At 40.3% G+C, this 22,339-nt stretch overlaps 1 protein-coding gene across 3 annotated transcripts in view; it reads left to right on the forward strand.

The window, feature by feature from the left end:
* The window catches only part of lrba (LPS-responsive vesicle trafficking, beach and anchor containing), a 1,157,354-nt gene that overhangs the window by 527,325 nt on the left and 607,690 nt on the right, over positions 1-22,339 (forward strand). For all 3 annotated transcript variants that reach the window (XM_070871469.1, XM_070871472.1, XM_070871473.1), the window contains exon 36: positions 15,168-15,334. In XM_070871469.1, the coding sequence (XP_070727570.1) occupies positions 15,168-15,334 (167 nt within the window). The remainder of the gene's footprint in view (positions 1-15,167; positions 15,335-22,339) is intronic.

The raw sequence follows: 22,339 nt of genomic DNA on the forward strand, positions 1-22,339 counted from the left end.
TTGGAACCTGATAGAGGACCAGAATGATTTAGACAAGTTTGCTTAAAAGATTCATAACATATGCTTGCTGGAAAGAATTGAGTTATCTCTGCTGTGGAGAGTAAGTTATTGTAGCAGTAGCTGACAGAGATGAAGATAACTGAAGGAAATTCAATTACCTTTTAGTGTTTTCTTTCTAATGGGATTCTTAATGTGAAAAAGATCCTCCGATGATGCCCCTCTGTTGCTCTGTATGATTTTCCTTGATACTTTGCTTTGATGGAAAGAATCGAATCCTCCTTTATAGTGCTTCATTAACGATGAAATATGTTTTGTTGTTATTAAGTGGTGTGTTTGATTAGAAAATCCTGAAGTGGCACCATATCAGTCCATTCCAGACACATTTCCTCGATATAAATGGTCCTTTTTACCTCACTTTTTTAAAGGCATAAATTTATCTGCCGCCGTAAGCCTTGTAATTAAATATATTTTAAGTTTCAACTAGATTGAAACATTAGTTTATAGTTTTAAGGTGGATAGCATAGCACATGTGGGAACCTGATTGTGGATGTAAACTATGCCTTTTGCAGTGTTGTGCTGAGGGAGTGCTGCACTGTCGGAGGTGTGAAAGAAGACTTCATCAACATAAATGGAAGCATGAGCTTTTTTAAATACTTAAGAAATAAAAGGATAGTTATAGAAAGATTGAGACCACTTTTGAATAGTGGACTATGATTTGAGAATGAGGAAATGATGGAGTACCTTACTCGGTATTACATCTCACTTTTATTGAGGAAATTGAAAATGGGACTTTAGAAGAACCCCTTCTAGAAATAAATATTCAAAAGGAAACTCTGGGGAAAACAAAGATACTGGAACTAAACATAGAAATGTCACCAGACCTGAATGATGTGTATCCTGGAATACAAAATGAGACTGGGGAGATGATTAAGTTTCCAAAGTCTTTGGAACTGTAGATTGTACCAAAAGACTTGGGAGATGGCACATGTTATCCCATTTTAAGGAAAGGGGAAAGGAATGTGCCAGGAAATTGTATTCCAGTTAGACTTGCATTGGTATGGGTAAACTTTTACAGTTCACAAGATAAGATATTAAGTACATGGACAGCTGGGGTGAACAAGACCAGGGAGAATATGAAGAGATTAGGTGGGCAGAGCAATGGCAAATGGAATTTAATTCAGAGAAGTGTGAGCTGATGCAGTTTAGGAGGGCTAATAAGGAAAGGGAATTCACATTAAGCAGTAGGCCACTTAATAGTTTAGATGAACAAAGGGACCTTGGAGTGCTTGTCCACAGATCCCTGAAAGTAGCAGGCCAGGTGGATAAGGTGGTTAAGAAGGCATACGGAATGCTTACCTTTATTGGCCAAGGCATAGAATATAAGAGCAAGGAGGTTATGCTTAAATTGTATAATACTTTGGTTAGGCCACAGCTGGAGTATTGCGTGCAGTTCTGGTCGCCGTATTATAGGAAGGACATGATTGCACTAAAGAGGGTGCAGAGGAGGTTTACTAGGATGCTGCCTGGAATGGAGAATCTTAGTTATGAGGACAGATTGGATAGGCTGGGTTTGTTCTCATTGGAACAGAGGAGGTTGAGAGGAGACCTCATTGAGGTGTACAAAATATTGAGGGGCCTGGACATAGTGGATAGTAAGGGCCTATTTCCATTGGTGGAAGGGTCTATTACGAGGTGGCATAGTTTTAAGGTGGTTGGTGGAAGGTTTAGAGGGGAGTTGAAGGGGGGCTTCTTTACGCAGAGGGTTGTGGGGATCTGGAACTCGCTTCCTGGAAGAGTGGTGGATGCAGAAACCCTCACCACTTTTAAGAGATGGCTGGATGGGCAGAAAGTGCTGTAACCTGCAGGGTTACGGACCCAGAGCTGGTAATTGGATTAAACTGGATGATCTTATGTTGGATGGCGCAGATAATGGTAAGTACGGCAGGGAATCGAATACGGCCAGGGTGATCTCCTGGACTAGTTTTGATCGTCTGGATGGGTCAGAGAGGAATTTTCCCAGATTTTATTCTCCCAAAATTGGCCTAGGTTTTTAATCTGGTTTTTGCCTCTCCCAGGAGATCACATGGCTCCGCTTGGGTTGGAGTGTAGAAGGTTTCAGTATAAGGGGTGTCGCAGTTGTGTGAGGCGGACTGGTTGGGCTGGGTGCTCTTTGCCTTTCCGTCATTGTTCATAGGTTTATATGTAACCTTTAGGGCTGCTGACTAAGGGCCGTGCGGCTCTTTGTCGGCCGGCATGGATACGATGGGCCGAAATGGCCGCCTATTTCTATGTTTCTATATAAGTCAAAAAAACAATTAGGAAGGCAAAGAGGAGCGATGAAACTAAATTATGAAAGAACATAAAACAAAATAGTGAAATATTCTGCAGGCATAAATAAATAAAAATAGGAACGTCAGTATGGGAATAGGGTCACTCAGGGATGGACAGGATAAAATTAAAGGCAGCGATAGAGAAATGGCAGAAATATTAAATAATGACTTTGCTTCAGTATTTACCAGGGAGGCAGATCAGGTTGGCATGACATTGTATGATGAGATTATAAACAAGATAGCTGCATTTAAAAAGAGTAGAAATAATAAATAAACAAATATGATACAAAATGATGATGCAGATGATACAAAAGTTGGCTGTGTAGTTGACAGTGAGGAAGATAGCTGTAGACTGCAGGAAGATATCAATGGACTGGTCAGGTGGGCAGAAAAGTGGCAAATGGAATTCAATCCGGAGAAGTGCGAGGTAATGCATTTGGGGAGGGCTAACAAATGCAAGGAAATACACAACAAATGGTAGAATACTGAGAAATGTAGAGTACATGTGCATAGATCCCTGAAGGTTGCAGGGCAGATAGATAAGGTGGTTAAGAAGGCATATGGGATACTTTCCTTTATTAGCCGAGGCATAAAATATAAGAGCAGAGAGGTTATGGTGGAACTGTATAAAACACTAGTTAGACCACAGCTTACAGTGCTGCATACAAGTCTAGTCACCATCTTACAAGAAAGATGTGATTGCACTCGAGAGGGTATAGAGGAGATTTATGAGGATGTTGCCAGGACTGGAGAATTTTAGCTATGAGGAAGGAATGGATAGTCTGGGGTTATTTTCTTTGGAACAGAGGATGCAGAGGGGAGATTTAATTGAGGTGTATAAAATTATAGAGTGGATTGGAAGCAGCTATTTCCCTTGGCAGAGAGGTCAATTACCAGGGGGCATTGATTTAAAGTAATTGGTAGAAGGATTAGAGGGGAGTTGAGGAGAAATCTTTTCACTGAGGGCAGTGGGGGTCTGGAGCACACTGCCTGAATGGGTGGTGGAGGCAGAAATCCTCATCATTTTAAAAAAATACTTTGATATGTCGTTAAAATACTGTAATCTGCAAGGCTACGGACCAAGAGCTGGAAAGTGGGATGAGGCTGGATAGCTCTTTTTTTGACAGACACAGACACAGAATGGCCCATCTGTAAATTTCTATGATTAATCAAGCTCGGAGGATAAAACTCCTGGTCCAGACAAATTAAATCTGCTCATTTTTAAAGAATCTAGGGAAGAAATAGCAGAGGCACTTCTACACATATTTAACAATTTGTTAGAAAAAGGTATAGTAAGAGAGGATAGCTAATGTAATGCCTATATTTAAGAAGGGAGTGAGAACATGTCTAGGGAACTACAGATCATTCAGACTAACATCGGTGGTAGGAAAAATAATGGAATCCCTACTAAAGGAGAAAATAGAAGGACATCTAGAAACCAAAAATATAATAATGAATAGTTAGCATGGATTTCAAAAGGGAAAGTCTTGCTTGACCAACCTAATTGAATTTTTTGAAAAGGTAACAGAGAGAGTAGACTAAGGTAATGCAGTAGATGTAATTTACCTAGATTTCCAAAAGGCCTTGGATAAGGTACCACATAATATACTGATGAACAAGGTCAGAGGATGCGGAGTCAGGGGACAAGTAGCAGAATAGATTGCTAGCTGGCTTCAAGACAGAAAACAGAGTGTAGGGGTAAAGGGTAGCTATTCAGAGTGGCAGAAGGTGGTGTTCCACAAGGATCAGTGCTGGTACCAATGTTGTTCATGATTTATATTCACGATTTAGACTTTGGAATCAAAAACACAATTTCTAAATCTGCGGATGACACCAAATTTGGGGGGGGGCGGTGGACGGGGGATAGTCTGAAGAGGACTGCAACATATTACAAGAAGACATTAATAAACTTGCAGAATGGGCATATAATTGGCAAATGAATTTCAACAGATAAATGTACGGTATTACATTTTGGTAATAAAAGTAGTGAGGTCACATATTACTTGGAAAATAAGAATCTAAATGGGGTAGAAGAGCAAAGGGATCTTGGAGTACAAATCACTAAAAGTAGCGATGCAGGTTAATAAGGCCATAAATAGGTGTTATATTTGACTCGGAAATGAGTTTCCAGCCACATATCCGCGGCATAACTAAAACCGTCTTCTTCCACCTACGTAACATTGCCCGCCTCCGCCCCTGCCTCAGCTCTTCTGCTGCTGAAACCCTCATTCATGCCTTTGTTACCTCGAGACTTGACTACTCCAACTCACTCCTGGCCGGCCTTCCACATTCCACACTACGTAAACTTGAAGTCATCCAAAACTCAACAGCCTGTGTACTAACCCGCATCAAGATCACCCATCACCCCTGTGCTTTCTGACCTACATTGGCTCCCAGTTAAACAATGCCTCGATTTCAAAATTCTCATTCTTGTTTACAACTCACTCCATGGATTTGCTTCTCCCTATCTCTGTCATCTTTTTAGCCTCACAATCCCACAAGATGTCTACACTCCTAAACTCTGGCCTCTTGAACATCCCTGATTATAACTGCTCAAACATATAAGTGGCCGTGCCTTCAGCTGCCTGGGCACTAAGCTTTGCAGCTCCCTCCCTAAACCTTGACGTCTCTCTTCCGCTCTTTCCTCCTTTAAGATGCTCGTTAAAACCTACCTCTTTAAACAAGCTTTTGATCATCTGCCTTAATTTCTTCTGTGGCTTGGTGTCAAATTTATCTGTTTGCCTGTAACACTGTTGTGAAGCGCCTTGGGACGTTTTACTACGTTAAAGACGCTATATAAATAAAAGTAGTTGTTATTATAAATAAGCAAACCAAGTACTAGGGTTTATTTCTCGAAGGATAGAATGGAAAAGTAGAGAAGGAATGCTAAACTTATATCGAACCTTGGTTAGACCACACTTGGAGTACTGCGTACAATTCTGGTCGCCATATGATTTCGTGGCACTGGAGAGGATGCAAAATAGATTTACAAGGATGATCGTGAGGGTATGCCTATCAGGAACAGGCGGGGTCTCTTTTCTCTTGAAAAGAGAAGGCTGAGGGGTGCCCTAATAGAGGTCTTTAAAATTATGAAAGATTTTGATAGAGTAGCAGAGAGCGAGAGTCTTTCTACTGTTGGGGAAGAGCAAAGCCAGAAGCCATCAATATAATATAGTCACCAAGAAATCAAATAGAGTTTTCAGAAGGATCTTCTTTCCCCAGAGAGAAGTGAGAATGTGAAACTCTACACGGAGTGGTTGAAGCGAATAGTATAGTTGCATTTAAGGGGACGCTGGATAAGCAGATGAGGGAGAAGGGAATAGAGAATTATGCTTAAAAAGGCATGGGGTAATCAGAGATGATCCGCATAGATTTGTAAAGAGCAGGTTGTGCTTATTTAATTGAACTTTTATAAGGAAAGCACAGAGCATAGATGCAGTGCTTATTGTAAATATGGATTTTCAGAAGCTGATCTGCCACATAATAGATTTTTTAATGAAAATTAAGGCATTGCATTGAGGGAAAATAGTTGGATGGATAGAAGGAAGCCTAGGTGATTTGAAAAAAAAAGTAGGGATAAATTGGATAGCTTTTTCAAAGAGCCAGCAGAAATGATAGGTTAAATGGCCTCTTTCTGTTGTGTAAGATTCTACGAAATTGATACATCTCCACCTCCGACAAGTGTGCGGAGCTCATGAATTTGTTTTGTCACTAAGCTGCTTCAGCTGCTTCCTCTCATTCACAGGCTCCCCTCCTGCCCTGGCCTGGAACCTGTGTCTTTCTCCAGTTTCTCTCCTCTCTTCTATCATGCCTTCTTCAAACTCATCTTAACCATGAGACTTGCATCCTGCTCCTTTGACCCCATCCCACTAAATTGCTGACCACCTAACTTCTCTTCCTGGTGCCCATCCTAAGTGACAGTGTAAATGATTAATTCTCTTCGATTACTGTCCCCTTCCCTATTAAAACTGCTATCATCTCCTTTTCTTCAAAAAAAGCATACTTGGCCCTCTGTCCTTGCAAATTGCCATCCCATATTCAACCTTCCTTTCCACTCCAAAGATCTTGAATATGTTGTCATCTCCCAAATATGTGCCCATCTTTCCCGAAACTATGTTTGAATCTCTCCAATCACATGTGCATAGCACTGAAATAGCCCAAATTGAAGTTTCAAATGACATCCTCTGTGGCTATGACCATGGTACACTATACTTGCTCATTTACTGAACTGCTCTGCAGTCTTTGATGTGGTTAACCATACCATCATCCTCCAAAGCATTTCCTCCATTGCCCAGCTCAATGGGACTGCCATTGCTTGGTTCCACTGGTACCTATCCAATCATAGCAAAAGCATCTCGAGCAATGGCTTCTCTTCCCATGCCCCACACAGTTACTTTTGGACTCGCACAGGAATCTAGCCTTAGTGCCCTTTTCCTCATCTATATGCACTCCCCTTAGTGACATCGTTTCAAGACATGTGTTCAGGTTCCACATGTACACTGACGGTACCCAGCTCTACCTCTCAACATTTGCCTCGACCACTCCACTCCACTGTTTCTGTGTTATCGGACTGCTTGACCAACAATCCTGTCTTGGAAAGAAGCATTTTCCTCCATTTAAGTAAAGCTACCATCTTCAGACCCCAGCACAAACTTTGTACCCTCATAATTGATTCCATCCACTCACCCGGCTGGTGTCTTGGCTTGAGCCAGACTGTTTGGAATCTGTGTTTCCTATTTGTCGAGCTGAACTTCTGACCCCATATTCTCTCTGTCACAGAGACTGCCTACTTCCACCTCTGTAACATCACCCACCTCTATGCCTACCTCAGCCCACCTGATGCTGAAATCCATATCCATGTCTTTGTCACCTCAGACTCGATTATTCTAGTGCTCTCCTGGTCTGCCTGCCATTTTCCAGCTTTGAAAACTTCAACTCATCCAATGTTCTGTTACCCATATCCTAATTCACAATAAGTCCCACTCATCCATCACTTATGCTCTTGCTAACCTACATTGGGTCCTAGTCTCTTAATGCCTTGTAATTTAAAATTCTCATCCTTCTGTTTAAATTTCTTCATAGACTTACTCCTCCTGATTGCTCTCAGCTCCTCCAGCCCTACCACCAGAGTCCTTCATTCCTCTGACTCTGGCCTCTTCTGCATCCCCCTCTCTTTTGTCCTTGGCGGCCGTGCCTTCAGCCTTCAAGACCCTATTCTTTGGAGGTTTGTCCTTAAATCTCTCCATCTCCAACTTCAACTCCTCTAAGACCCTTTTTAAAAAAAAAAACACCTCTTTGACCAAGCTTTTGGTTACTCCTAATAACATCTTTTGCAGCCAATTTTGTCCGATTATGCCTTTGTGAATTGTCTTGGGACATTTTTCTATATCAAAGGCTCTAAATGCAAGTTGTTGTCCCGATTGGCAGAATAAGGATAGTTGTGCATCCCAGCGATTTGTGCTGCAATCTTTTTTGCTTTCACTTAAATAAATGATTCAGGCATTAATTACATAGAAATTGCAGCCTGGAAACTGACTGTTTGCCCAACCAATCCATTTGTGTTTATCCACCACACAAGGAGCAGTCCTAATTTCTCGCCAAACCTTTTCTCAAATCCCATTATTTCCCCACCCCCCCTTCCTTTCAACCACCTATCTTACCTATTCTTAAATGTCTGCATGGTCTGCACTTTAATCACTGACTCCATCAGTACATCCCACTATGTAAAATGTTTCTCTTGCTCTCCTAAATTTTCTATGTTCAATCTTATTACTATCTCTCCTCATTCTCGAACCCTCAGCCACTGGAAACAGTCTGTTTTTACCTACCTTGTCCCCATCCTTACATGATAAACATTTCTCTCAAATCACCCCGTAATCTCCTCTGTTTTAACAAAGAGCACCAGCTGTTTGTCTTTTTTTCTATTTCCCCATACGAGGTAGCATCCTACTGAATCTACACTCTTACCTTTTCTGTTGCCTTAACATGCTTTCTATCATGTGGAGCCCAAAACAGCATGCATGACTCCAGATCTTCTTATGGTTTATATAGATTCACTATTACATTTTTGAACTTAATATTCTATACTTCTTGCCATTTTCCACTTGAGGTGCTGCTTTTAATGTCTTATGAACCTGAATTCCAAATCCCTTTGCTTCTTCACATCATCCAACCTTCTCTCATTCACTTTTTTTTTACCAAAATGTAGCACCTCTTAATTACTGACATTGAAGTTCACCTACTCTTTTCCCCATTCTATTATCTTATCAATATCCCCATGTAAATACCTTTGGACCTCAGAATAATTTACTATGCGTCCCATTTTAGTATTGTCTGCAAATTTGGACACTACTCCCTTTCGCCCTATATTCAAGTCATCGATGTACATAGTGAACAGAAGTGGTCTCAGGATAGAATTCTGTGGGACAATGCAACCCATTTGTAATCACTCTGAGAAATGGTCCTTAATCCCTGCATTCTGTTTCCTCTCTGCTAACAAGTATTAATCTAATTAACTACCCTTTCCCTAATTCCATCCCGTCTCCAAAGTCTGTGTGGTACTTTGTCAAAGGCTATCGTGTGCACCATGTGCTGAATTTTTCCCAAACACCATATTTGTCACGCCCTCAAAGAACTCTATTTGGTTTAAGAAGCACAATCTTCCTTTCTGAAATCTGTGGCTGCTTCTAATTTTTTCTCTTCAACTAGATATTTAGTAATTACATCTTTAATTGACGATTCCAATATTTTCTCTTTTACAGATGTTAGCTAACATGCTTTTAATTACCTGGGTTAGCGCGCTCTCCCTTTTTGGAAAGGGCAATACATTGGACATTCTCAAGTCCTCTTAAACATATCAACACTCATACGTAATCACGTCTCATTTTAAGATTATGCCCCTTTGTTTTGGACTCCCCAGCCAGAGGAGCTCATTTCTCTCTCTCTATCCTATCAAATTCTTTAATCATCTTAAACACCTCAATTAGATTACCCCTTAATCTTTTTGAATCGATTGGCCTACTTCCATCTAGACCACATTGTTAGTGTTATGAATTTGAGTAAGGAGATTCATGGGTTTGCTGAACCTGTTTTCCAATTGCAGACCAGTACTTGCAAGCTACTGCAATGGTTTGCTATAATCGTGCAAGCAATTTTTAATCTATAAGCAACAAATCATGCCGCTGCACTTAGACTTAAAAATAATGGTGTTGGTGGCCTGACAGTCAAACTGGCAATAATCCAGCAAATTGGCGATGAGCACTGATTTTACTGGGGGCGGAGCTATGATATTTAATTGTTCAACTGTTTGTATGAGGGAAATGGTGGTGCGCGCAAATGTCCCAGAAAATTATGGTGTGGTGTAAGTTAATTGCACCATATTTTGGAATATGCCATGGATGCAATATTTTTTAGGAAATTATGGGTCATAAGAATGGAGAGTGATGATGGAAAGAAGAGCTGGTTACAGATTTTATAAACTTCAGATTAGTGTAAAGAAAGCCTTGTAATTATAAAGCATGATGACACTTAACAGAAAAATCTGAGCACTTAACATCAAACTAGTTTTATATTCAGCAACTGATATATTCGGCAAACGAGATAGCCATTTTGCACACAAGATTCTGCAAATAACACTGAGATGAATTAAATTTTTGTGGTTTTGGATAAGGGAGGATGGTTTACCAGTTTAATTGTGAGAAATCTTTTCAAAGTGCCATGGAATTTTTACTATCCATCTGAACAACAAGTTGTATTCAAATAGCACCATTAACATGGAAAGATGCCACAAGGCGCTTCAGAGTTGTAATCCAACAAAAATGGATGCCAAGCCAAAGAAGGAAATATTTGGTGGGGTAACCAAAATCTTGGTCAAAGAGATGGTTTTTAAGAAGAGCCTTAAAGGAGGAGAGGGTTAGGGACAGGCTCCAGAGCGCAGGCCTGGACAGTTGAAGGCAGAGCCATCAATAGTGGGACAAATCGAGCGGGAGATGCACAAGCGGCCAGATTCAGTGGAATGCTGAGTTCTGGGGAAGGGGTGTAGGGCCGGAGAAGGTTACAGAAATATAGAGTGGTGAGCCCATGAAGGGTTACAAACATGGATGAGAATTTTAAATTTTAGTCATTGGTAGTCTGCGAGCCATTGTACAAGATCGAGGATAGAGGTTATAAGTGAATGGGATTTGATCCGGGATAGGATATGGGCAGCAGAGATTTGGATGAGCTGATGGAGGATGGAAAAAGGGAAGTTGGCCAGGAGAACTTTGGCATAGTCGAGTCTGGAGGTGACAAAGGCATTGGTGAGGACTTTGGCAGCAAATGGGCCGAGGTAGAAGCAGAAGTGGAGAATGTTAATGAGACTCAAGTAATGGAGATGATAAGAGGTTGAAAGCTCAGCTTTGTGGACGAATTGGATGCCGAGGTTGCAAGCAGTCAGATTCAACCTGAGACAGTGGCCGTAGCTGGAATCGGTTGCAAGGGTATTGAGTTTGTGGTAGGGGCCAAAGATGATGCCTTCAGTTTCCTAGCATTTAATTAGAGGATATTCTAGCTCATTGAAGACTGAATGTTGGACTTGCAGTCTGACAATGCAGAGAAACTAAATCTATCAGAACAATCAGGTCGGGCCTGTTTAGTGTCTCATCTGAACAATGGTACCTTGCACTTGTGTGTCACCCTAGGTTGGTGCTTGACCCTATAATCTTCTGACTTAGAGGCGAGACTACTTCGAACAGAACCAAGCTGACACTCAAATGATTAGGTTGGAATATTGAAGTCATATTAAATGAATTCCAGGAGACACTGGGTCTGATACTATTAAGTAATTTGATTGTAACTCATATCAAACTACACTTAACATATTCATGTCAAGTTTTTTCAAACTTTCATACTTCATCAGGTCAGACTACTGGTTGAATATTTTTGGTGTTGAGGAAGATCTTGTATTTGGATAAATCTGAACATTAAGTGTTGTACATTAAATACCAAAATCCACGTTTCTTTCCAAGACAATTTTACAGGTTAATGGAAATGGCACTCACAGTATGGGGAAGGTACTTAGGTTCTTTAGGTACATATTTCAATTTGTACTTTGTGTTTGAAATGTTTCTAGTTTTGTAATCTGGCTTGTATTTGTTTATTTATATGAGCAGTGGGTGGTGAAAAAAAATGAAATGGCTTTTTAGTAATTGTAGTAGGAGAATGATGGACTTCAACCATATGTCCAGAGGTCAAATGTGAGAAAAATTTGCATTGAATTTAATATCCTTGTTGGAAAGTTTATTAAAGTCAATAATTTGCAAAATGTTTCTGCAGGGAGAAATGTTTATACCCTGGAGACACATATTTCCTGTCAAATGATTATGGAGTTGCATTGATGACACCAGTGTGTGATCCAATGTGATTCCTTTACAGCTCAATCTACCCCATCCATCTTGCCTGAAGTTGGAAACAAAGGATGGTTGAAATTGGGATGGTAAAGGTAAAGAGCAGAGCATGGAGAAGATGTGTTTTCATCTTTTCAATTTATGAATACATTTACTTCTTTCAGTGTTCTTCTAGTACTTCAAGTTTATTTTCTTTATTGTATCACATAGGTGAAATTCAATTGTTTAATTCCTTTACTGCTCATTTCATTTTTCTCCCTCTGAAGTACAATATCAAGGTCATTGCAGTTTCAGCTTTTAAATTAGTTTACAGATTTTATGCAAACTATTTTTTCAAAGTCTCCCATTTTCACAATACAGGCAGTCCATTAAAACCAGGAAAACAAATGTTTTTTTGATGAGTTCTGCCTACGTTAACCTTGATAGCTATTATCATGGGTTTACTGCTATATCTGTTTCATCGGATTAGACTTCTTTCCATGCTGAGGCAAATCAATACTTTGAAGCAAGGGATGACAGAGGCATCACTTCAGAATTGACCATGGCTGTCAGACTTTGTCATTGAGTGACTTTTGTTCACTATTATACTCTTAAGCTTTAATTTTTCTATGTCTTATTCTGGCTGTTTTAGGAATTCCCTCATGGCATTTCTTTTTTGTTAAATAGAACGAACTTTGAATTTGAGGGGGGGGGGAAGGTCAAGTCCAATGAGCTTTTAAGCTGGAGGATTTGCATTGCTTTTTGGTTTGGTTCAGCTTATTTGATGTGAATCTGCATCAGTGGCAAGACTGCCCATTTTGTGTGAGTTTTCTCTCTCAAATGACACCCTTTGGGACCATTGAAACTTGAGAAAATTAGAACCAAATTAAAGGATGTAGCTGACACACTTCAAAGCTGTTTGTCAGTACTGTTTCATAAGAGCAAGGTTCAGTAGAAGCTGTCAATGGGGTCTAAAATGAGTTGACTAACATAGAACAGCATCATATTTGTAATTCTATGCTAGTACAGTTACATGATTCCTCATTCGATTTAAATTTAACACAATGCAAGTCCATTCTGTCATATACAAAGTGCTGTTTGATTTCCTTTTTATCACTTGTTTTAGGTCAAACTTCTCTTTAATGTTCTTTAAAGAGACAGAGATTGATAAAAGGGAAAGAGTAACCTGCTAACATGATTTATATCTATTGATTATATGTCAGACTTGAAAAGTTAATGGTTAAATTGCAGAGGAGGTTCCAACTGTAAATTATAGGGCATTTTATAAGACATTTACTGTACACTTTATTCCATCTGCTTTTCTCTCTTTCCCTTCAAACCCCCCCCCCACCCCCTCCCCCCCGGCCATATTTCTTGAATATACTTCTGCCTGCATATGTACTTGAAAAACATTGATCAGCTCTTGAAACATATATGTTCTTCAGAAAAGGTAAAACTTAATTAAATTATTTCATTTCCAGATATCTCAAACATGTAAAAATGATGCTGTAATATGAAACTGATACCAACATATCTTTATAGAACATAGCTTTGGTCCTCCTTTCGATTACACACGAGCAAGAATGATTAACAGAATTTCATCTGAGTGAATGCATTGCAAGAGAATCAAAGTATAAACACATTTTCGAACATGACATATGTCAAAATGCATATTTCATGTAAAAATCTGTATGTAATGTGAAATACATATGTAAAATATTAACCATCTGATAATGTAAGAAACCAAACAGCATTTCTTTGAAATGCAACATTGTTTTTCCTTGATGCTTAAAATCTTAAAGGATGCACATTTATGTGGTTTGTGATTATTGGTACAAAGTTACAAATCCCTTTGTAAATTGTGCAAAAGAAGGATTTTCTTAATTATTACATTAACAGCTTTATTCCAAGCACTCCGAAAGTTTAAAGTCAAACTCAACACAAAAACATTGTCCAGGAAACAAGCTTACAAAATGTGTTTGTTTCATTATGCATTGCTTGTCTGATTATGTCAACCATATAGGGCCCAAGTTTCCCCAGGAGTAGCTCCTTTTTTTTTGGAGCAACTTGATTTTTCTGGACTATATTTTTAGTTGCAATTGTGGCCATTTAATTTGCGCCAGTGTAAGTGAGTTAGTTAGGTTTTTTTTTCGATCAGTTTTTTTTTCAAAAGGGGGCGTTCCCAGCCACTTACCCCTGTTTTAGGCATTTGGGCAGCAAATAGTTGCTCCAAACTAACTTAGGCCAGTGTATGTTGCCACTTCTGTCCACACAGAAAGACCTTACCTAGAGTTAAGGAATCGGCGCAAGTAACTACGCTTAAAGCACCACCAAGCACCAAACAAAGCACAAAAAGTAATAAGCAATTAATTAACACATAAAATAGAAGGAACCCTGCAACTATAGCACCAAGACCAAAGTAATAAGCAATCAATAAATAACACATAAAAAAATAGAAGGAACCCTGCACCTAAAGCACCAAAATCAATCAGTAAATAACAAATAAAAAATAGAAGTCCTACCTTAGGGGACGCAGCGGGACGCTGATGAGGGAACCCATTCGGCCAGGGCTAGGGACGGCGTGCTTCGGGCCCCTCCCACACAGCCTGCAGCGCGTGCTCACAGTTTCGGCCTGCCGGGAGCTACTGCACATGCGTGCAGACTCTAGCGTGCATGTGCAGAGGTCCCGGCACTGTTTTCAGCGCCGGGACCTGGCTCCGCCCCCAATCCATTGGGCCACGCTGTGCCACGACCGAAGAGAGGCTAGAGAGTGGCCAGAATACCGACGTCTTTTTTCGGTGCGCTTAGAGACGGACAAAAATAGCGCACCTCAGGTGAGGGCGCCAGTAAAACAGGTTAGGGAAACTCTCGCCCATTGATTCAATCTCTTGCTCCCACCTCCTCAAAAAATGCCACTTATTAATAGGGGATAGTGATTCTTTACTGTTTATGCTTTAATTCTGAATGCATTAAGTGGATGTATTTTTGTGTCTTTGTTTTTTAAATCATTATGGAAAATTTTCATAATGAGTAATTTAATTGTAATCGTGAAGTTAAATTTAGATTTTCATGTGATTTTAACTGATAACTTACCAAGTTATTTTTTTTTTAAATTGTTATTCCTTGGGAGAAATATGTAAGGATTGCTTTCCTCTCCATAAGACCATCTATGGACTAACAGCTGATGGTAATTTGTTGGTTGTCTTGACACAGACCAGCATTGGACATGTCCTACAGGATGGAGATGTGCACTTTGTCAGAAAAATACATTGATACGAATTCTTCTGATTATCATCAGCTAATAGGAGTTATGCTCGTATTGTTGTAAATGTGTGAAAGATGATAGAGGCTTTCAAGAAAACAGATAAACAATGTTACCCCATTCCCTACAGCCCTTTTGACTTGAAGTGTCTGATTGCAAGAGTGATAAGGTTATAAATAAAAATACAATATTATTCCTTTTTTTTCTTGATAGTCTCTGTCTGCCCAGTATTCAGCAGAAAGACGCGAAGAAGAAAAGATGTGCGATCACCTAATAAGAGCTGCAAAGTACCGAGATCATGTGACATCCACTCAGCTGATACAGAAGATTATCAACATTTTGACAGACAAGCATGGTGCTTGGGGAAGCTCTTCACCAAGGTAAATCCACTGGTTTTATATTAGTAGTTTGGTTCAGGATGGGATCCCTCAGCATTTGCATGAGTATAGGCTTTAGTGAGTGTACCTTAACACAACATAAAATATGGTATTAGAAGCGATCATTCAAAAACCTTAACCACAGAGATTATAAATATATTTGGTCGACTGCAACACTTTTGATGCAGCTATTCAATTCACCATGCTAAAATGTTGCCTCAAGGTTACATAGAATACTCAAGATGCAACCGCATAGAGATTGTGAGTGGAGGACAAATGCTTCAGCGTTTACCATGAAACTACTATTTGCCCTATTCTAATGACTGCTATCTCTATGTAAAGAAAATGTTACACTGCATTTATATTATATGCTCGCTTTTAGTGGAAAGTGTTCCGCAAGGCAAACATGCCACGAACACAGATTTGTTACTTGGCTAAGTATCCAGAGTAATTGGCTGTGGCTTATGTCTTCATACTGATCATGTTGTCTCAAAGCCACAGGATTGAGCTTTTAGTGAAGCCCAATATAATGTACCTGAAAACTGTTTTTGGACCTTAAATTATAATTAATTGAATCCAAAAGTTCAAAGCATTTATTAATGTGCATTGTGTTTGAATTGATATCAACAACATAGTACGAAATAGGGATGAGGTCCAGCATGCAAATTTTAGGGAGCTAGAAAAGAGATTAAAAAGCAGTACCTCAAAAGTACTAATCTCTGGATTATTCCCTGTTCCATGAGCTAGTAGGTGTAGAAATAGGAAGATAGAGCAGATGAATGCGTGGCTGGCGAGATAGTGCAGGAGAGAGGGCTTTAGATTCTTGGGACACTGGGGTCAGTTCTGGGGGAGGTGGGGACCTGCACAGGATGGACGGATTGGACCTCAACAAAGCCGGAAATAATATCCCCACAGGAGGGTTTGCTAGTGCTGTTGGGGAGAGTTTAAACTAATTTGGCAGGGGCTGGACACAAAGATGTACCAGAAGAAAGGAGAAATTAAGTGCACAAAGGACTGGGAGAGACAGATAGCACTCGAGTAATAAATATTAAGGTATTAGGTGGGGTCAGACTAAGAGAGAATACAAGAAGGGCTAAGAGAGGTTTATATAGTGCATGTGTGTGAACGCACGAAGCTTGGTCAATAAGGTTGGTGAGCTTCAAATGCAAATAATCACATGAGTATATGATGTTGTGGCGATAACGGAGACCTGACTCAAAAAAGGACAGGATTAAGCATGGAATATTCCTGGATATAAGGTGTTCAGGAAAGATAGGGAAGGAAAGAAAGAAGATGAAGTGACAGTATTGGTTAAGGAGAATGTTACAGTGCTGGAGAGAGATGATGTCCTGGACTGGTCAAGGACAGAATCTATTTGGTTAGAGTTCAGAAATAATAGAGGTGCCATTACACTACTAGATGTATTCTATAGGCCACCAACTAGTGGGAAGGATATAAAGGAGCAAATTTGCAGGGAAATTACGGAGAGGTGCAAGAACTATAAATAAGTGATAATGGGGGACTTCAACTATCCTAATATAGACTGGGATAGTAATAGTGTAAAGGGCAGAGAGGGGGAAGAATTCCTGAAGTGTGTTCAGGAGAACTTTCTTGATCAGTATGTTTCCAGCCGAACGAGGAAGGAGGCATTGTTGGATCTGGTTCTGGGGAATGAAGTGGAGCAAGTGTCAGTAGGAGAACATTTAGAGAACAGTGATCATAGTACCATAAGTTAAAATACGTAATTCGAGGAAGGCCAATTTCAGTGGGTTGAGAATGGATTTGGCCCGGGTAAATCGGAATCAAGGACTGGCAAGTGAAACTGTAATAGAACACTGGGCTACTTTTAAAGAGGAGATGGTTCGGGTACAGTCGAGGTACATTCCCATGAGGGGGAAAGGTAGGGCACCCAAAGTCACAGCTTCCTGGATGACGAAAGAGATAGACAGTAAGGTGAAGCAGAAAAAGGGGCTCGTAGAACAGATGTCAAGTTGAGAATGCAAGTGAAAATCTCGCTAAATATAGAAAGTTCATAGGGGAAGTGTAAAACAAAATAGGGCCAAAGAGAGAGTATGAGAAAAGATTGACAGCTAACATAAAAGAGAATTCACAGGTCTTCCACAGGCATATATATAGTAAATGGGTATTAATGGAGGGGTGGGGCCGATTAGGGACCAAAAAGGAGACCTATGCATGGAGCCAGAGGGCATGGCTGAAATACTAAATGTAAACTTTACATCTGTCTTCACCAAGGAAGAAGATGCTGCCAAAGTCATAGTGAAAGAGGAGGTAGTGAAAATACTGGATGGGATAAAAATTGATAAAGAGGAGGTACTAGATAGGCTGGCTGTACTTGAAGTAGATAAGTCACCAGGACGGGATAGGATGCATCCTAGGATGCTGAGGGAAGTTAAGGTGGGAATTGCAGAGGTACTAGCCATAATCATCCAATCCTCCTTCGATATAGGAATGGTGCCAGAGGACTGGAGAATTGCAAATGTTACACCCTTGTTCAAAAAATGGTGCAAGGATAAATCCAGCAACTACAGGCTAGTCAGTTTAACCTCAGTAGTGGGGAAGCTTTTACAAACGATAATCAGGGACAAAGTTAACAATCATTTGGACAAGTGTGGATTAATTAAGGAAAGCCAGCATAATTTAACTCGATCGAGTTTTTTTGATGAGGTACCAGAGAGGGGTGATGAGGGCAATGCGGTTGATGTGGTGTACATGGACTTCCAAAAGGCATTTGATAAAATGCCACATAATAGGCTTGCCACCAACGTTGATGCCCATGGAATAAAAGGAACAATGGCAGCATGGATATGAAATTGGCTAAGTGACAGGAGACAGAGAATGGTGGTGAATGGTTGTTTATCAGACTGGGGGAAGGTATCAGGATGGTGTTCCCCAGGGGTCAGTACTTGGTTCATTGCTTTTCTTGATCTATATTAATAACTTGGACTTGGATGAACTATTTCAAAATTTGAAGATGACACAGCTTGTACAGTGAACAGTGAGGTGGATAGTGATAGACTTCAAAAAGACATAGACAAGCAGGTGAAATGGATGGACACGGGGCAGATGAAATTTAACACAGAAAAGTGTGAAGTGATACATTTTGGTAGGAAGGAGAGGCAATATAAACTCAAGGGAGTGCATGAATAGAGAGACCTAGGGGTATATGTGCAAAAATTGTTGAAGGTGGCAGGGCATGTGGGATTCTGGACTTCAAAATTAGAGGCATAGAGTACAAAAGCAAGGAAGTTATGATGAAATTTATAAAACACTGGTTCCATCTCAACTGGGGTATTGTGTCCAATTCTGGGCATCGCACTTTAGGAAAGATGTGAAGGCCTTAGAGAGGGTGCAGAAAAGATTTACGAGAATGGTTCCAGGGATGAGGAACTTCAGTTACATGGATAGACTGGAGAAGGTCGGGTTGTTCTCCTTGGAGTATAGAAGGTTGAGAGGAGATATGATAGAGGTGTTCAAAATCATGATGCATCTAGACAGAGTAGATCGAAACTGTTCCCATTGGCGGAACGATCGCAAACCAGAGGACACAGATTTAAGGTGATTGACAAACGAACCAAAGGCGACATGAGGAAAAACATTTTTAATGCAGCGAGTGGTTAGGATCTGGACTGCGCTGCCGGAAAGGGTGGTGGAGGCAGACACGATCGTGGCTTTCAAAAGGGAATTGGATAAGTACCTGAAGGAAAACAATTTGCAGGGCTATAACAACAACTTGTATTTATATAGCACCTTTAATGTAATAAAACATCCCAAGGCGCTTCATAAGAATATTATAAACAAAAGAAGTTGATATCGAGCCAAAGAAGGAGAAATTAGGGCAGGTGACCAAAAGCTTGGTCAAAGAGGTAGGTTTTAAGGAGTATCTTAAAGGAGGAAAGAGAGGCGGAGAGGTTTAGACAGGGAATTTCAGAGCTTGGGGCCTAGGCAACAGAAGGCATGGCCACCAATGTTTGAGCAGTTATCATCAGGGATCCTCAAGAGGACAGAATTAGAGGAGCACAGATATCTCTGGGTGGGAGATGGTGCGTTGTGGGGCTAGAGGAGATTACAGAGATGGGGAGGGACGAGAACATGGAGGGATTTGAAAACAAAGATGAGAATTTTGAAATCAAGATGTTGCTTAACCAGCAGCCAATGTAGGTCAGCGAGCACGGGTGATGGGTGAGCGGGACTTGGTGTGAGTTAGGACATGGGCAGCCGAGTTTTGGATCACCTCTAGTTTACGTAGGTTAGAATGTGGGAGGCCAGCCAGGAGTGCATTGGAATAGTAAAGTCTAGAGGTACCAAAGGCATGGATGAGGGGAGAGGGCGGGCGGCTGGCTGAATGGCCTCTTTCTGTGTTGTAACCATCTATGATTTGAAAGCTTTTGGTTAAATTGCATTTAAATCTGAAATTGTTTTTTGAAAAAAAATGAGTAATGAAGACTTGCGATAAATCACAAATGTATCTGATTAAACATTGATGAAAGACTGAGTTTAATTAACAAAAAAATATGGTTACACAGCGAGCAAAAAAATTCTTTCAAAATCCTGAGGAGCTCTTGGGATCCCACAATATTGTTTTATTTAAATTATATAATAGCTCTAAAATAGTTGCTATTCACTCTAGCTGATTAGAAAAGATCTAATTATTGTTAATAAATTCACTATTTGAAAAATTGGATATTATAATGCCTAAACAAACAATTCAGATATACAAAATATTCCTTTGTAGTTGACATGTTTTCTGGAAACAATATTTTCTATTTAATTCAACTTTACAGAAATATTGTTCCAAATTCCAAATGTAATAGGAATAAGGAGTTAAACTAATATGGCAGGGGGATGGGAACCTATGCAGGGAGACAGAGGGAAATAAAATGGAGTCAGAAGCAAAAGATAGAAAGGAGAATAGTAAAAGTGGAAGGCAGAGAAACCCAAGGCAAAAAACAAAAAGGGCCACATTACAGCAAAATTCTAAAGGGGCAAAGTGTGTTAAAAAGACAAGCCTGAAGGCTCTGTGCCTCAATGCGAGGAGTATTCGGAATAAGGTGGACGAATTAATTGCGCAGATAGCAGTTAACGGGTATGATGTAATTGGCATCACGGAGACATGGCTCCAGGGTGACCAAGGCTGGGAACTCAACATCCAAGGGTATTCAGCATTTAGAAAGGATAGACAGAAAGGAAAAGGAGGCGGGGTGGCATTGCTGGTTAAAGAGGAAATTAATGCAATAGTAAGGAGGGATATTAGCCTGGATGATGTGGAATCGATATGGGGGGAGCTGCAGAATGTCAAAGGGCAGAAAACGCTAGTGGGAGTTGTGTATAGACCACCAAACAGTAGTAGTGAGGTTGGGGATGGCATCAAACAAGAAATTAGAGATGTGTGCAATAAAGGTACAGCAGTTATCATGGCCGACTTTAATCTACATATTGATTGGGCTAAACAAACTGGTAGCAATACAGTGGAGGAGGATTTCCTGGAGTGTATTCGGGATGGTTTTCGAGACCAATATGTCGAGGAACCAACTAGAGAGCTGGCCATCTGAGACTGGGTGATGTGTAATGAGAAGGGACTAATTAGCAATCTTGTTGTGCGAGGCCCCTTGGGGAAGAGTGACCATAATATGGTAGAATTCTTTATCAAGATAGAGAGTGACACAGTTAATTCGGAAACTAGGGTCCTGAACTTAAGGAAAGGTAACTTCGACGGTATGAGGCGTGAATTGGCTAGAATAGACTGGCAAAGGATACACAAAGGGTTGATGGTAGATAAGCAATGGCAAACATTTAAAGATCACATGGATGAACTTCAGCAATTGTACATCCCTGTCTGAAGTAAAAATAAAACGGGGAAGGTGGCTCAACTGTGGCTAACAAGGGAAATTAAGGATAGTGTTAAAGCCAAGGAAGAGGCATATAATTTGGCTAGAAAAAGCAACAAACCTGAGGGCTGGGAGAAATTTAGAATTCAACAGAGGAAGACTAAGGGTTTAATTAAGAGGGGGAAATTAGATTACGAGAGGAAGCTTGCAGGGAACATAAAAACTGACTGCAAAAGCTTCGATAATTCTGTGAAGAGAAAAAGATTAGTGAAAACAAACGTAGGTCCCTTGCAGTCGGATTCAGGTGAATTTATAATGGGTAACAAAGAAATGGCAGACCAATTGAACAAATACTTCGGTTCTGTCTTCAAGAAGGAAGACACAAATAACCTTCCGATTGTACTAGGGGACCGAGGGTCTAGTGAGAAGGAGGAACTGAAGGATATCCTTATTAGGCGGGAAATTGTGTTAGGGAAATTGATGGGATTGAAGGCCGATAAATCCCCGGGGCCTGATGGACTGCATCCCAGAGTACTTCAGGAAGTGGCCCGAGAAATAGTGGATGCATTGGTGGTCATTTTTCAGCTATTTATCGACTCTGGATCAGTTCCTATGGACTGGAGGGTAGCTAATGAAACACCACTTGTTAAAAAAGGAGGGAGAGAGAAAACTGGTAATGATAGACTGGTTAGCCTGACATCAGTAGTGGGGAAAATGTTGGAATCAATCATTAAGGATGAAATAGCAGCGCATTTGGAAAGCAGTGACAGGATCGGACCAAGTCAGCATGGATTTATGAAAGGGAAATCATGCTTGACGAATCTTCTGAAATTTTTTGAGGAGTAGGAGTAGGACTGATTTGATCAGTATTAACAATTTACCAGAAAGGTCCTGAAGTTCCTCGTATTTTTCGGTCCAACGATGGCATAAATGACCTTGTGGAAATTTTTGTGTAAGTGACTTACACCAGTTTTACTCCAGAACTTCACTATGCGTGAATTTTCTCAATCATTTGTGTGGCTCCCAAATTATGTTGGCGGAAACTCCACTGAGCTCATTATCATGGCTCTGCCCTCTTGCTAAAGACCTTTGAACGTGGAGTCTCACAGTGATTTTGTTTGTGATTTCTGTTGTGGCTGCATTCATTCTAAAATTCGCCATA

Source organism: Pristiophorus japonicus, chromosome 2, assembly GCF_044704955.1.
Source record: "Pristiophorus japonicus isolate sPriJap1 chromosome 2, sPriJap1.hap1, whole genome shotgun sequence".
Taxonomy (NCBI): domain Eukaryota; kingdom Metazoa; phylum Chordata; class Chondrichthyes; family Pristiophoridae; genus Pristiophorus; species Pristiophorus japonicus.